At 39.6% G+C, this 15,713-nt stretch overlaps 1 protein-coding gene across 1 annotated transcript; it reads left to right on the top strand.

The window, feature by feature from the left end:
• The first annotated feature begins 271 nt into the window (after window positions 1-271).
• On the top strand, window positions 272-12,363 carry tspan13b (tetraspanin 13b). The gene is made up of 6 exons (XM_053333736.1): window positions 272-334; window positions 2,218-2,385; window positions 4,351-4,431; window positions 11,251-11,364; window positions 11,539-11,649; window positions 12,289-12,363. The coding sequence occupies exons 1-6, from the start codon at window positions 272-274 to the stop codon at window positions 12,361-12,363; spliced, it is 612 nt and encodes a 203-aa protein (XP_053189711.1).
• Window positions 12,364-15,713: the final 3,350 nt, after the last annotated feature.

Below are 15,713 nucleotides of genomic sequence, written 5' to 3'. Positions count from 1 at the left end.
TAATGATCTGTAAGTCAGTGGTCAGACACATTTTGGATAAAAATGTACCTGCTTTTATGCTGAAGGCCTGTTCTCTCACTTCCTCTATGCCCCTCCCTTAGTTACTGTTAACGTATGACGTATCAAACATCATTCTTATTACCAGGTTAGAGTTGCTGCTGAGGGGGGAGTGGAATTATAGCCTGTGTGGCTTTCTGGATCTAATTTTAGAGCAGATATATCTATTTAACCACTGTATTCAAGAGTTTATTGTATTTATTTATTGAACAAGATGGGCTGCGCTGGGTTCACCTGCTCCAAACATTCTCTGTGTGCGCTCAACATCCTCAATGTGGTAAGTAGATGCACAGTAGAATGTACAGAATGGATCATCATTATACTGCCGTTTTTACCAATAGTCGCAGTGTTTTTTTCTGTCCGGTCATAGTGGAAATACAGTGAAGGAAACCTCCTGCTGTAACACAGTGATGAGTTCAGACACTGCTTTAATCAATTATTCACTGTGGTACCTTGTCTGGAATCAGATGCTCAATGTGTCCATCAGCACCAGATAAAACAAATGCCACCTGGTTCCTTAGATGGGTCCAGCTGTTACAACTTTTAATGTCGTTTCCTCCCACCGCCCTTTTTCTGACATTGCAGAGGACGTCCGACTGTTAAGCTTTTCCATCTCTTATCGTCATGGTTTCTAATATTCTACTAAAAGCATGTTTATGACACCGACAGGTTCCAACACTTCATAGTTCCTGTGAAGTCATAGTCCACATGTGATGTAGGAAAAAGGACATTTCTCAGTGAAATATAGAATAGTATAAAAAATAAGTAACATCTTGAGTAGGCTAAATGTGCTCATTTCACCACTGTGTATATTAGAAATGAAGATCAAATGAGATTACTTTTCAAAACTATTCTTCTATTTTAATTAAAGTGAATAAAAACACAAGGAACTTTGGGCAGCTGTGACTCAGGAGGTAGAGCAGGTCGTCCACAAATCGGAAGATCGGTGGTTCGATTCAGGGCCCTTCCAGTCCGCATGTCGATGTTTTCCTTGGGCAAGACGAGTGAATGTGTGAGTAAATGTTAGTTCCCCCTGATGAGCAGGTTGGCATCCTGCGAGGCAACACCTGCCATCACCTTATGATGAGTGTGTGAATGGGTGAATATGCGTGGTTGGAAGACTTAAGAAACGCTATACAGTCCATTTAACATTCAGTAACATGAATGGCATCTTGGCTGCACCAAGGCTGAGAGGAAAAAAACACAGAGAGTAATAAACACTGCATAGACCATCACCAACACAAACCTCCCCTCCCTTGAAGACATATTCTGTTGATTTTCATTGTGCTTCTGGTTGTAGTAGAGAGGAGAGAGAGGAGGGATAAAAGATCCTATCCCTCCTCTCTCTCCTCTCTACTACAACCGGTTGAGGCAGATGTTCTCCCACTCTGAGTCTGGTTCTGCCTGAGGTTTCTTCCTGTTAAAAGGGAGTTTTTCTTGCCACTGTTGCCAAGTGCTTGCTCATGTGGGAATGTTGGGTCTCTTTAAAATTAAAATCTGAAGAGTTCGGTTTAGACCTGCTCTATGTGTAAAGTGCCTTGAGATGACTTTGTTGTGATTTGGCGCTATACAAATAAAGATTGATTGATTGATTGATTGACTGAGACATCTACAGGTCCTGCTGCTTACGATGTGCTTCATACACAACACACAGATGAGAATAATAAATATCAATCTTCTCATCCAGTGCTCACCAAGGAAGCAAGCAATTTCCCAAAATGAGTACCATTTTACTTAAACAGTTAAGTAGGCTATACTTCCATGAAGTTGTAAGAGATGGAATTAAAAAAGTGGTGGAAAAATGTTCAAAATTAAAGTAGCAAAAAACAACACCTCCTGACTAATCCCTTATATTGGCCAAGCTGAATCCAAATATGCTGAATCATACCATTCCTATAATGCAACTCAGTTGCACCTTTTCATTAGAACCTCTCTGCCTGGTGAATGCCCAAACTGAAAGCGCCAGTTTGTAATGCAGGTATTCTGTTAAAGATTTCAAGTCTACAGGCCAAATCTGAATAAACTGATAACATCATTATCACATCATCATGTTAGTATATCTACATTTTAGACATTGTGGGCATTTTTAAAGGCTGTGTTGTACATATATTACAAATCATATTTTTGTGATAGCTTTCAGATTGTATGTCTGTTCTGCAGATGGTGAGTCTGCTGATGATTGGCATTGCAGCATGGGGGAAGTGGTTTGGATTGGTGTCCAGTTTCCAGGTTGTGGGAGGCATCATCGGTGTGGGAGTCTTCCTTTTCTTCGTGGCCCTGGCTGGCCTCATCGGGGCCATGAAACACCACCAGGTCCTGCTGTTCTTTGTATCCTTCACTTGGCTCATGCATCATGGCTGCTTGTTAAAGCTTATATAAGATGGCATTCACTCTAATGTGATTTCTGATACTAGCACACAGGAAATGTCAGGTGCAATTCATCATTTAATCACTTCTGCTCTCTGTGGGTTCAGACTTTACAAGCATGTTGCACTTTTGGTCACAAGCTAAGACCCTGTTTACACCTGGCAAGCATGTGTCTCAGGTATGTCAATCACAAGTGCATAGCAGCACTAAATATAAGTGTAAACAACCTCTAAGACGCATTGTTATGTGATTACTCAAACCACTTGCCAAGGTGGTCTGGAATGCATTTGACCACATATCATTTGTGGTCAAATATGTCATCATTGCAGGACATGGCAGTTGTTTTGTTAAACAGTTGAAAGAATGGAGACCAGCACAGATGTACGTGGTTGGAGTAATCTGAACATATGGAATAGCTCACACATGTGTATTAGTTCTTGAAACATTTTTATTAGCTTTTATCTCATTAGCCCACCTTAACAAAAAATCTTACACGTGTGATTTTATAACTGATGTTATAATTGTGATCGTGGACCCAAAGGTCAGCTCAAGACGGCTCGAGACACATGTCCACTTGTGATAGGATCACCTGAGATGCATATTAATGACGGGTATAAACAGGGCCTTAATATCACACCGCAGGTATTTTCCCTCAGGTGTTAATGACATCACTGATTGATCTGTTCTTTGGATAACTTGAGTCTTGATTTGATTCTTGGTGATATGACAACATCTTTCAAAGCTCAAAGCTTTCAAAGCCTTTAAATGAATAGTTCACCATTTTTGGAAATTCTGAAATTCACTGTCCTTCTGAGACTGAGATGAGAAGATGGATATTCATCTCATGTGTGACACAGCTGAAGTTAGGATATGGTTAGTCTAGTTGAGCTTAGAGTAGGGGAAAACTGCTATCCTGTTCAGAGTTCAACAAAACACATGCCAACACTTCTAAAGCTTACAAATTAACATTAGAAATGTGACAACATCAGTTTGTGGTTTTAGGGAGCATTATATTATATAGCTATTTTGTACCTAACTGTACCAACTCTGGCTCCATGCTGAACACAGACATGAGAATTTATTAACAATACTTCTTGTGATAAATGTGTTGCAAAACTCACTTGTAGCTCATGGATATATAAATAAGTATAAAGAGAGCAGAGTCGGGGGTGAGGTGTAGGGGAGATCTTCTATATTCTAAATTTCAACATACAAGTTTGCATGTTCTCTACAGCCTCTCATGTGTTTTGTTTGTTTCAGTGACTCCAAATTCAGCTCATGTGTGAATATTTTATACAGGTGAAAATTATGAAAATATGATTTGAGAACAAAAATCTGAACTTGTATGTTTAATACAAGTTCCGATTTTTGTTCTCAAATCATATTCTACAAGCTCTCTCATGAAGTCTGCATGAAGCTCTCACATTTTGCAACACATTTACGTTTATACATGTTGGCTTATTTCAAAATAATATATAATAATTATATATAATTATATAATCCAGTGTAATTATAATATTATAATTACACTGTAATCTAAAGTATCTTAAGTTAGATAGTAATTAACAGGACATTATTATTATTTTCTAAATGGCAAAGCTAAATAATTTTGATTTCAACTACACAAATCATTTAGAATATTTACATAAATAGGTGTGTATCTGGGAATTATCGCTTCCCAAGTCATGTTACTGACCCACAAGCTGTTTGTAATCTACTGCCATATGCCATTTTAATCTTAGTGGTTTGGAAAAGTCAATTTTCCATTCATGTGTGCATTTGTAATAGGATCCAGCGTAGCATAGCCTAACACACTTCAGTTAATTTTGCACATGCATAGTGTTTTAATGACCTTTTGCTTTGCTGTCAACATAATTATTTGTGTGATATGCATATTTGTAGTTGTTCCTTGACAGTGAAGCTTAGTACATGATCATCCTGTTCATGGTGTTTATTGTACAGTTCTCTGTCTCCAGTGCCTGTTTGGCCATTAACAGAGAGCAACAGGTAAGATGGAAATCTGCACTTTCCCCTTTTAAACCAGTTTATAGCAAATTACAGATGTATTCATTTAAGCAAAATATTGATGGACATACAGAGTAATTTCAAAATGAAATACTGTAGGCCTGGAGTAAAATGAGAAAGAACCTGGTTCTTGTGAGAGGCTGAGATGTTTATCTATCATTTATGGGTAAATCCTGCTTAAGTCAGACTACAGAAACAGTCCAGCAGAACAAATTCATGGAAACAATGCAAGACGAATTTGTTAAAATATAAGGCCTGGAAATGGCCAAACAGTTTTTACAAGATGGCCGACTCTTGTTAGGGTATGGCTCCAAATGGCTTTTTTGTGTTTCTGGGTGTAATACATATGCCTCTTAAATTTCATTCTTCTATGCCAAATATGAAGACAGGGCTTCAACTTAGAAATTTTCAGGGGGGCACTGCCATTTAGCCACACCCATGCAATTGACCTATATAGAATGTTGCCTGGCACCAGTCCAGACGTGTGTTAAGTTTCGTGACCGTAGAGGCATCCCTTGCCCCTCAAAAACATAATCGTATCGTCATGGCATAGAGTGTGTCTCCATGGCAACGGTATTTTAATGTATTAGATGTGTCAATTTCAGGAGTACTGACTTAAGATTCTGGGAGTAATTAGTCAAAGAATGACGCATGTTACTTCCTGTCACCATTAGGTGGCGCTACAACTGTCACTAAATATAACCTTGTACATGTCTTCAGACTAGGACACTTAACAAGTATATGAACTTTGGAAAAGATTAGAGCATGTGGAGTCAAGTTATAAGGCTTTGAAATTTCATGTTGAGATATTGAAATGCGCTGTGTAACATTAAGAGAATGCTAGCTCATCAACTGAGCACATGGTGAGAAAATGAAACTTAAGAGAATTAACTATACCAAAAACTACCAGCATGTGGCGATAAACAGTTGAGGGATCAGCACACTACCTGGCCACGCCCGCTTGGAATTTTAATAACTTTTCATCTCCAAGGTCTGTAGATGATACTGACAAAACTGATACACAGAAACAATAGGGCCTCGTGCCAGTCAGCGCTCTGCCCCTAATAATAATCCCTCCAGGGACAATAAGGCCTTTGTACCTGTTAGCGCTCGGCCCCTAATAATAATAACTTTTCGAAAAACAATAGGGCTGAAGTCCTTATGGATACAAAAGGACTTTGTGCTGGTCAGCACTTGGGCCCTAATAATCCTAATGGAAACAATAAGTTCAGTGCTCAGGCCGTAATAATAAGAAATGATACAAATACATTAGGGTCCTCGCTTTTGCCTTTCGGCTCGGCCCCTAATAATAATTTGTGTCTAATATGTTTTTACACTAGTAAGTTCAGTTACCTTCTGATTCTGAGAAAGTTCAGCTGATGGCACATCCGAGAGAGCTGTCTTTCCAGTAATGGCCCCTATGTGCTGGTCCAGTTCACATACTCTACAGTGGTCAGCATCTGTCTTCTGTGTTTGGCTATCGTTGTTTTACCATCTGTTTACTTCATCAGCTACATTCCCTTCTCCAGATACAGTGTTCACTGAATGAGTAATAGCATGCCATGCATGTTTTTATGTTTTGTATCCATTACTGACACTTCTACATATAGCAGCTAATTTTCTGTTCACTTCATGTAGTACCTCACTTCAGAACTATTGAGGGTTTTCTATGTCTGGGGTCCAGTGCTCCACCCTTTTGAGACTTTTGTTTGGGCATTCTTCACTTCTTGTCAAATTACTGTGTTCACACTGCCTTGCAATGTCTTTCCCTTGTATGGTAATTGTTGTGGTGTTTGGCCATGCTAACTAGGATCACCTAGCACAAACTTTCAATTTACGAGGACAATGGGATTCATCATTTTAAGAATACGTGTGTAATACAATCAAGAACCAGAACATCATGAATCTGACATAGATTTTTCTTAGGACCATAAGAACAAATTTAAGATACAACTTTGGAAGATATTGGTGAATGGGCCAAATGCAAGAACATGTTTGTATTTTTTTTTTCTAAAATTTGTTGTACTTTTATCATGAGATGGAATTCATGAGTGTGCCACATCTCATTCACCACATTTGTATCACCAGGAAACAGTCGTAAATGACCTTTGTAAACATGAAGAATCCCACTTGTTCTAATTGAGCGCACGTTCCCGAGAACAGTAAACTAACCTGAATGACGGACTCAAAACACCATATAAGGTCAGATGTCCAGCAGGTTTTAGAGAAGCTCCATTCATGAAAATGACACAAAAGACTAAGAAGAAGAACTTCACAAGCTGTCAGACTAAGGTCCCACTTTCAGACATAGATCAACAGAAACACACATTATTATTTAGAGTGTAAAGGCTGATTTATGCTTCTGCGTCGGAGCGACGGTCGTTGTCCTTTCGAAGTTCTTTGTCGACGGAACGTATCAGTTGAGCAGTTCTTTCTCAATGGAGAGAGATGCCAAAGTCCAGTTGAGTTCCTTGCGTAGGTTTTTATCCGTTTGAGAGCCGAAAACAAGCGCTCTACAAAGGCTGTCGACACTGGGATTGTAAGGATCAGGCATGTGAGTGCATAAAGTTCTGTCATACTGTCTGCAAGGCCTGTCCTCTGCAGAAAAGTCAGGAGATCACGTATACTTTTACCGTGAAAGTTTGACATGTTAAACATTACTTTGAGCTCAGCTTTGAGTCTGTTCAGGTCAAACTCTGTGCCATAGTTCTCCATCAGACTCTCAAGCTCTGCCTCTGGAAATGTGAGCTTGAATTTTTGAAACTGCTCGGAATCCAGCAATCCAACAAACATCAGTCTTTTGTGATCTTCAAATCTATTCCTGCTTTGTGCGAGTATGTTGTCGATTACAGCTGCGTAAAGCTGTCTGAAGTGAGCGTGCGCATCTGTCTTTCCGCGGTTGCCCCACAGCCTGCGCAGTCTTGTCAAAAATGTCATTGAATTTTTCTTGCTCCCTTTCAACACTTTATAGGATCCTAAATAGCACATCAGCAATGTCGAAAATGCCAGTAAAAGAAAAGAGAAAAAAACTGAAGTCGAAACTTTTTAACTGTGCCAGGTGTCCGGATGCACAGTGTACAGTTTCCAGGTCAAAATCTTTAGCCTGGTCAAGGATGTGCTGGAAAAGGTCAACCAGCTCAGCTTTTTTCGTGGACAGTGCACACCAGCCTGGTATTACAATTCCACCTCACCAGCGTGACGTGTGGCAGCTGTCTTTGACAAAACTCATTCAGTAATTTGGTGAGTTTTGGAGAATGCGTGAAAAACACAGATAATTAAGATTTGCAAAAAATATCTTGCACTCTTTGATTTTTGATGCTCCCTGTGACATCACAAGATTCAAAGTGTGTGCATAACAATGCACGAATAAGGCCTGGGGGACTGTGTCTTTTACACGGGCCTGTACTCCGTTTAGCAGCGATGCCATGACAGCTGCTCCATCGTAGCACTGAGCCATTAATTTTGATTTACAGTTGTAACTCTAAAGCAAATCCAGAACCAACCCTGCAAGATCATGGGCTCTTTTTTTGCCTGTAACGTCCTCAAACTTTAAAAATCTCTCCTTTACCCCCATTTCAGTCACGTATCTGAGGACATATGAGAGCTGTGCTGTGTTGCTGAAGTCAGTGGTCTCGTCGACCATAACTGCCACAAACTTTGTTTTTTTAATCTCTTCTTTGATTTGATCATTTAACATCTCGGCCACTGCATTTATTAGATAATTTTTAATTTTTCCTGAAGTTCCTGTAAATACTGTGGCTGTGGCAAGATGATGCCGCAAGTCAGCATCATGCTCAGCTAACAATGTTAATAACTCCAAGTAATTGCCTCTATTTAGTGAGTCTCTGGATTCATTGTGTCCCCTGAAAGACAATTGTTGTCCCAGAAAGATGACACAGTCGATAAGGCGCTTAAGGATGTCCCGGTTTTTTCTGACCGTCTCATTGTGGACGCTGATCTCCCGCTTCCTCTGTTCATCCAGCTGCAAATCCACCCGACATTCACCAAATGTTTTCAAGTGTACAACTGACATCATATGGAGCTTGGACCTTTGGTGTTTAAGAGCTGCCTTGGTGAAGCTATTCAGACTGTCAAAGCCAGAATCATTCCATGTCCTTTTACTGGTATTAAAAAGTAAACACGGCCAACAAAATAGCTTGTTGAGCTCGGTGCTAGCTGTTAGCCACTCATAGCGCTTGTAGTTGCAATTTTTGAAATGGCGCACAAAACCTTTGCTGCTAGCCTTTGTTAGTGAATCCAGTTTGGGCATTGGTCTTCCTTCCTTAATTATTTCAACTTTGTCTCCAAAAGGACGCCTTGAAAAAGGTGTTTTCAGTAGACTGGCAACAAGATCTGGTTCAGCATCGACAGTGGCAGCCATTTTCTTTTCACTCAGGCTACGTAGGACATTTATGACAAACATTGGTGGTAGCCCAGGACACGTTGCTAGGCCCAGAGGGCGTACTGTTATTGAACGTCAAAATTTGATTGGCTGATGATTCTGTCACTAATGCTTATTATGAATCAGATGTGTGGTCTTTCAACAAAAGGCTAGCAGTATCTGTACTGCTGGCCCCCGCCAGCTGAAATCATGGTGAGGTGTTTAAGTGAATTTTTTAAAGTAGGAAATTCCAGTTTAGCCTCAACAAAACTATAAGTAATTTTGTGAATATTACACTATTGAAACTGATAACTAAGTACTCAAGAAAGACATTTTATACACTCTTCATTTTATTGGTTACAGGGCCAGCAGAGAAGGTCCTGCTGGCCCTGACTGCCCACCACTGGCGCTATGTGCGCTAACAACAGAAAACACATACATTCGGTTCATTATTAATAAATAAAGCAACTGCCGGAGGAACTGACACTTTGACCAGACCAATCATAGCCCTTGCGGTCCACGTTGCCGTGACTTGTAGTTAGGATTTTTTTTTAAAGTATATTTTTTGGGGCTTTTTGCCTTTAATGTACAGGTTAGTAGAGAGAGACAGGAAACTGGAGGGAGAGAGGGGGGAATGACACACAGGATAGGACCGTTCAGCGCAGGATTTTTAAACCGGGGTCGCCTACAATGAGGACTGTAGCTTCAACACATGGGGCAGGTGCTCTACCCACGGAGTTAAACCACGTAGTCAGGATTTTTTTCAGGTGCACATCAGGCTACGGCTTTGGTCTGACACAGAGGCATAAATCAGCCTTAAGTGGTGGAGTTGAAGGTCCTGAGAAAGCCAAAGAATGAGGAAAATGACCTGTGCTGTGAACGCTGTCGCGCACTGTCACAGAAACTAAAAAATAAATGATTTGACATGAATTAGATGCCAAACTCACCAGGAGAGTCTTAGCTAGGGAGCCAAATCACCAATATTTCAAATAAATGAATAAAAGTAATGAATAAATAGTCAGTTTGCATTGTGGAAAAGTAGCTGTGGACAAGTCGCTTTGTAATTTCAGCCGCTAATATTTATATTGTAAGCTTGCATTATATCATAGTTTTAATTGTCAATTTAAATGACTGATATATCTGCCCTGAATTATTAAATAGCCTACTACTTTATACTCAGAAGTGCAATTTAGATATTTCAACTCAAAATTTAATTAAACATCCTTGACTGGTGGTATTTAATTTACCACATTATAATACCACACTTTAGAGAGCTTTGTCCCTCTCCTTGTGTTGCCTGTCTCAAAGGAGCAATAACGCCTCAGCCAGGAGCCACCATTCAAAAAACATTAATCTGAATAGTAAACATAGACAAAAACCTCAGCAACCCCAGGTAACACCATCCATTGCCACTAATCCAGGACAGCTGATTAGCAGTAATGAGTGTCATCTTCCCTTTTTAAGAAAGTGACTTTTGATTTGTGGTCACTATTAAAAGTTTTGATGAGTTGAGAGCACACTTCTGCTCTTGCAGAAAGCAGACATACCCTTCACCTTTCTAGTGCCTTTGACGGATAAGAAATGATGAAGGACAAAGTCAGATAATTGCAGTACAATTTGAATAAAAAACTGTTTGCAGTCTTTAAGTGTGACACTGATTTCACACAGACTATCATTAGGTTCATACGACAAATAGAATATTTATCATCAGCAGTAAAATCCAAATCCTGGAAATGATATACATAAGAATTACACACAAATATACTAAAATGTTATAATTGATTGAGAATGAATTAAAGAACACGAGTAACTAAATCAGTCATGTAGTGAAGTTACTTCTGAAGATCACATTATATAGCTTGCTGGTATAACCCTTGCTGGTTTAATGTATTCATCATTGAGATTTCAGTGACATTTTTCAATAATGTTGTGATTCTTAAAATAATTTGTCAAGGAGCACTCCCTTAGCCAAATGGTTATTGTGGACACCATAAAACTGTGATGTCCCAGCCAGGGACCTTTTTGCATGTCATACCCATCTCTCTCTCCCATAGTTTCCACTCACTTCACTGTCAATTGTCCAATAAATAGTAAAATACAAGCTTTATCATGAACCACTTTGTTTTATTTCCTTATATGATCCTGCCATTATCATATCACACCTAATGAGTCTTCCTTTCTCAGGCAACATACAGTCCCATCAACCTCCACCAATAAGGCAAAGCAGATTGTACAGAAAGGTAAAAGGGAAAGGGAAAAAAGGGAAATAGTGGTAAAAATATAATCCTGAAAAGTGATACTGTATAAATTAGGACCTTGCACTATTAATACTTTCTTTAAAAAGCAGAAGAAGTGAGAATGCTGTCAAGTAAACACCAATGTGTAAGGTATGTGGCATTCCTCATGTCCATGTCCTGCAGGATCACCTGCTAGAGGTTGGCTGGAATAATTCCCAGAGCACCCAGAGAGACGTGGAAAGGAGCCTCAACTGCTGCGGCTTCAAACAGGTCAACCCCAACACCACCTGTGATGCTGTGAGTTTGTTTACTTGTCCATTACATGGCAGCATGTCAAAACAGATTGATGCTTTCTAATTGAGTAGGATATTACCAGCAGTAACCTGTAACCCTGTTATCAGAAGACTTTACCTGCTTTTTCAGAAGACTTTACCTGATTTTCCCAGATAATCTGTGTCTGTTCTCCCACAGGCCTGTTTCCCCAACCACTCCTGCTTTCCATGTGCAGGTATGATCCAGGAACATGCCGGAGGGGTTCTCCGCTTTGTAGGAGGAATAGGACTCTTTTTCAGCTTCACAGAGGTGAGATCTTAAAACTAAACTGCAGTTATAATCAGACTTAGTGGTTCCACCAGCAGCAAAAAAATCTCTCTGTAGACTTTGTCATTTATTTGTATTTGATGTCTTATAACCATAACTGTGAAGGTAAGCCTGCCATTTCAGGAGTTCAGCATTAGTCGTTTAAGTATTATTTGTAGTAGTAATATATAATATAGTAGTATCAATAGCAGTATCAGAGAAAATAGTATAGCAGAAGTAGCAGTACCATCAGTTGTAGTAGTACTACTTGCATTAGTAGTAGTAGTAGTGATAGCAGCAGTTGTAGTAGAATTAGTAGTGGTTGTAGCAGTAACATTAGTGGTGGTGGTAATAGTAGTAGAATTAGTAGTGGTGGCGGCAACAGTAGTATACAGTTGCAGTAGTAGCAGGAGTTGTAACAGTTTTAGTAGAAACAGTCTACTAAATAGTGAATAGTCAAAATAAACTACAGTGTGTGTGTTCATGGTAATGACGGAACATGTCACCCAGTGCAGCGGTGTGTCTCATTGATATGTTTTTAATAGTTTTTGAGTAGGAGGTCTATGACACAGAAACAAGATAAATCAGACTTTACTATACACACAATACTTGTTATTTCATTGTCACTGTCTTTTTTGTCAGATTTTGGGAATGTGGCTCACATATCGCTACAGGAACCAGAAGGATCCCAGAGCCAACCCCAGTGCTTTCCTGTAAGACAACACCAGCTTCTGCCCCTCTACATTCTCACCTCATCACCTTTATGGACCTTCTCTGGGCTTTCAAGGGGACCTCTTATGCTTGTTTTATCTTTATGCATCTTATGGCGCTTTTCCACTACACAGTTCCAGCACTACTCGACTCGGCTCAACTCAACTCGACACGGTTCCAGGAACGACCTTTTCCATTACAAAAAGGTACCTACTCAACGTGGGCGGGGTTGTCATAGCACGGCTCCGTGTAACTGCTGTGACTTTGTTTTGTACGCGACACAAACACATAAACAACGGAGGACATGGAGGCGATGGTGTACTTGCTGCTGTATGTAGCTTTCTGTCACACACAAAGCAAGAAAACTGAGCCATATGGCTGTAACACTGGTGCCGGTATTTAAAAATGCTGGGTTGATTCTTGTGTGGGACAGCTCAAGACTCTTCCAGCGACAACTCTTCTGACCAATCAGTGGCCAGCAGTCTGTTGACGTCACATTTTAGTATCGGCTCGGCTCGCTTGGAACCTCAGAAGAGCAGGTACTAAAAAAGTACCAGGTACCAGGTACTATCCCTAGTGGAAACACAGAGTCGTGCTGGAATTGTGTAGTGGAAAAGCGCCATTATACTGGCCCTTTACATTGTCCCTCAGTTCAGCATCTGTTTCTAACAAGCATTCTTAGCTTCTGTCTCTGTAAGGACCCCCTCCTGTGAGCACTTCCAAGGGGCAGCCATATTAGATGTTACTGGTGATGGAATCCCAACATTTTCTGCTCTACTGCTTCATATTAAAGCTTTTAATTGACTAAATAATGGGAGACTTTAAAGCAATGAAACACCTTTCTTACTGAATCAGCAGAGCTTCATTAGCGGTGCTAAAAAAACAACTGGCACAACAACATACAGAGATATTTGGAGCTCTATGTTGAGCATGTCAGTTAGAAATAATGTTGGGAGTACAAGCAGAAACAGCCACAGTGATGATGATGTTTCATGAAGAGCTGTGGACAACCGGCACACATCCAACAGGTAAACTACTAATCTTACTTTGTCCTGCTGTTATAATGGAAAAACACTCAGTGTGCCAGCTCGACTCAAGTCATGGCTTGGCATGATTATCCAACAATGGAAAAAGGCCATAATGTAATATGTATAAGCAGAGTGCAGCATTGAACTCGGGCACTGTGTGTTGAGCATATAAAGAAATCTGTCACAAACTGAAATTACAAAACACTGTTGGAATCCGAGTTGCAAAGTAGTGCTTTTTGCTCACAGGGATTACTTCTTCATATGTTTACCTCATTATTTGACACTTTGGTCATGTTTAATATGACCATCTGACATTATAACTTATATGACTGAAAGTATGGAAAAGCATCCCCTTTAAGTGTAAATACAAGAATGACTTGTGTGTTTCAACTGATTGTTGCAGCCACGCAGAGCGTGAAGTGTGCTCTGAAAAGAGTTGTTGTTTGTAAAGAAATGCATGTTGCCACTGCGACAGCTGTCCCACTGGCGCTGGAAGCATCCTATCAGGATAAACTACTAAGGAAAAGTTTCTTACACTGCACACTTGTGGGTGTAAAAAGAGGGATATCTGCAGCTGTCTGCTGTATATTACTAATATATTTATGCAGCCTGCCTAATGTTGACACTGAACTTTCTTCTTTGTTCTACAAAAGTAAGTCCAATAAGCGCAATAATGTCAATCACTACCCTACATTATGATCTGACTAAATTATTCTGACCATGTTATGATTGTGTGTGCTGTGTATTTGGCCTTTTGCTTGACTCCTCTGCAAATATAAGCTAGTGTATGATACCTGCAATGATGATTTTGTAAGCCACCTGTCTGAGCCCTTGTACTGTAAACCACAATAAAACACTTGAAGAAGAGAAACCCTTTGTTTTATTGTTTTTTGTTTGTTTCATTTCGTTTATAAGTTATGTACAGAAATATAAATTATTTTTTTCTTGAAGGTTTTATTTTCTTAAAATGAGAAAAAAAAAGTTTGGCAGTGCAGTTCAATTATTTAATCCTGTTTCCATTACACATCAGCCGGTTTCAAGATGTTTCTAGAAATGAGCATCAACATTCTGACAGAAGTCACAGAAAAACTTCACTCAATTCTAGAAAATGGAAACAAACGGGTTATTTAAATAAACAAATTGAAAGTCAAGTTATTTCACTCTGCTTAACAGTATCATATACTCTATATGGCCAAAAATATGTAGACAATTCAAATGTGTCTGCATCTGTAATAGGAGCTGTTTAGGTCAAACCTACAGAATATGTCTTGTAGTCATGTCAGATGGAAGTACCAAAACAACCACATAGACAGCTTCTACTGAATGTATGGTCATTTTGAGCTGCACCCAAGTAGAATTGATATTAATGAATCAAACACTACATTAGCTTGAAAACACTCTTATGCATCAATCAGATTACAAGTTCTGACATTGCCAGTGAATACTAAAAATTCCAATCCCATTTATGTAAGGGGACACTATCATTGCTGAAAAATTCTGTGGTTAGCACTTCCCCCTCATTTGAATCTTTCCAGCAGCAGTTATATATTGATAATGTTTTCAAGCATTATCTAATATATTATTTACTGTGGGAGTAAGTAGCCTAAGCTAAGAAGCATTTTCTCTACAGTTGACATATGTAGCGCAGTCTGTCCCTTCGTATAGGATGTCCTCAGGGACATCAAAAGTTTTACATTTATCCCTAAGAGCTCTTTCTCTCCTAAGCGCTCCTCTCACGATCCGCTCACCAATATGGACAGGATCTTCTAGGAATGGGCAGGTCATTTTCTAAGAGAACTGATTGGTCAGGAGGTGGTGCTTTTATACTCGTTGATCTCTTATCCAGAACATAACCTGCTCCGGAGCAGGTTAGCCGTTCAGCATAAGTTACCATGGTGATTTACCCCGGTAAGAAGTGAACCAGCGTCGTAGGACGGAAAACCCAGAGTTAACCCTGAAGTTACTTCGATAAGAGAAAATCCAGCTTCGTAGTACAGACCTCTGGCTTGACACATTTAATCAACTGATCTCAGTCTTTAGACAGTTGATTAGGCGAATGGCTCTTGATTGGTTAGAACAATAACCTGCAGGCACATGACCCTCTATGGAATAGTTTGTACATGCCTGCTCTAACATTTGTATTTGAAAAAATACTTTATACAAACAATGAATCTTCAAATTTATTTTATTCAGTTATTTAGTATATAAGTAGCTATGAGTAGCTAATGGTAATGGTAACTAATCTTAAGAGCCAGTCCACATGTCGATATGTCCATATATCGACGTGTGGGGGCATGACTTAACTCCAAATTGCTCTTGATGACTGCA

This window comes from Scomber japonicus, chromosome 15 (assembly GCF_027409825.1).
Source record: "Scomber japonicus isolate fScoJap1 chromosome 15, fScoJap1.pri, whole genome shotgun sequence".
In the NCBI taxonomy this organism is placed as follows: Eukaryota; Metazoa; Chordata; class Actinopteri; order Scombriformes; family Scombridae; genus Scomber; species Scomber japonicus.
Note: the sequence above shows the minus strand (reverse complement) of the source record. Positions and strands in the feature narration are given on the sequence as shown.

Bases quoted from the DNA above. Each gene is read 5' to 3' on its own strand.
- tspan13b (XM_053333736.1), top strand. From the start codon at position 272: ATGGGCTGCGCTGGGTTCACCTGCTCCAAACATTCTCTGTGTGCGCTC. The intron at 11,365-11,538 runs GTGAGTTTGTTT...GTTCTCCCACAG, and splicing joins CCAACACCACCTGTGATGCT to GCCTGTTTCCCCAACCACTC. The intron at 11,650-12,288 runs GTGAGATCTTAA...CTTTTTTGTCAG, and splicing joins TCTTTTTCAGCTTCACAGAG to ATTTTGGGAATGTGGCTCAC.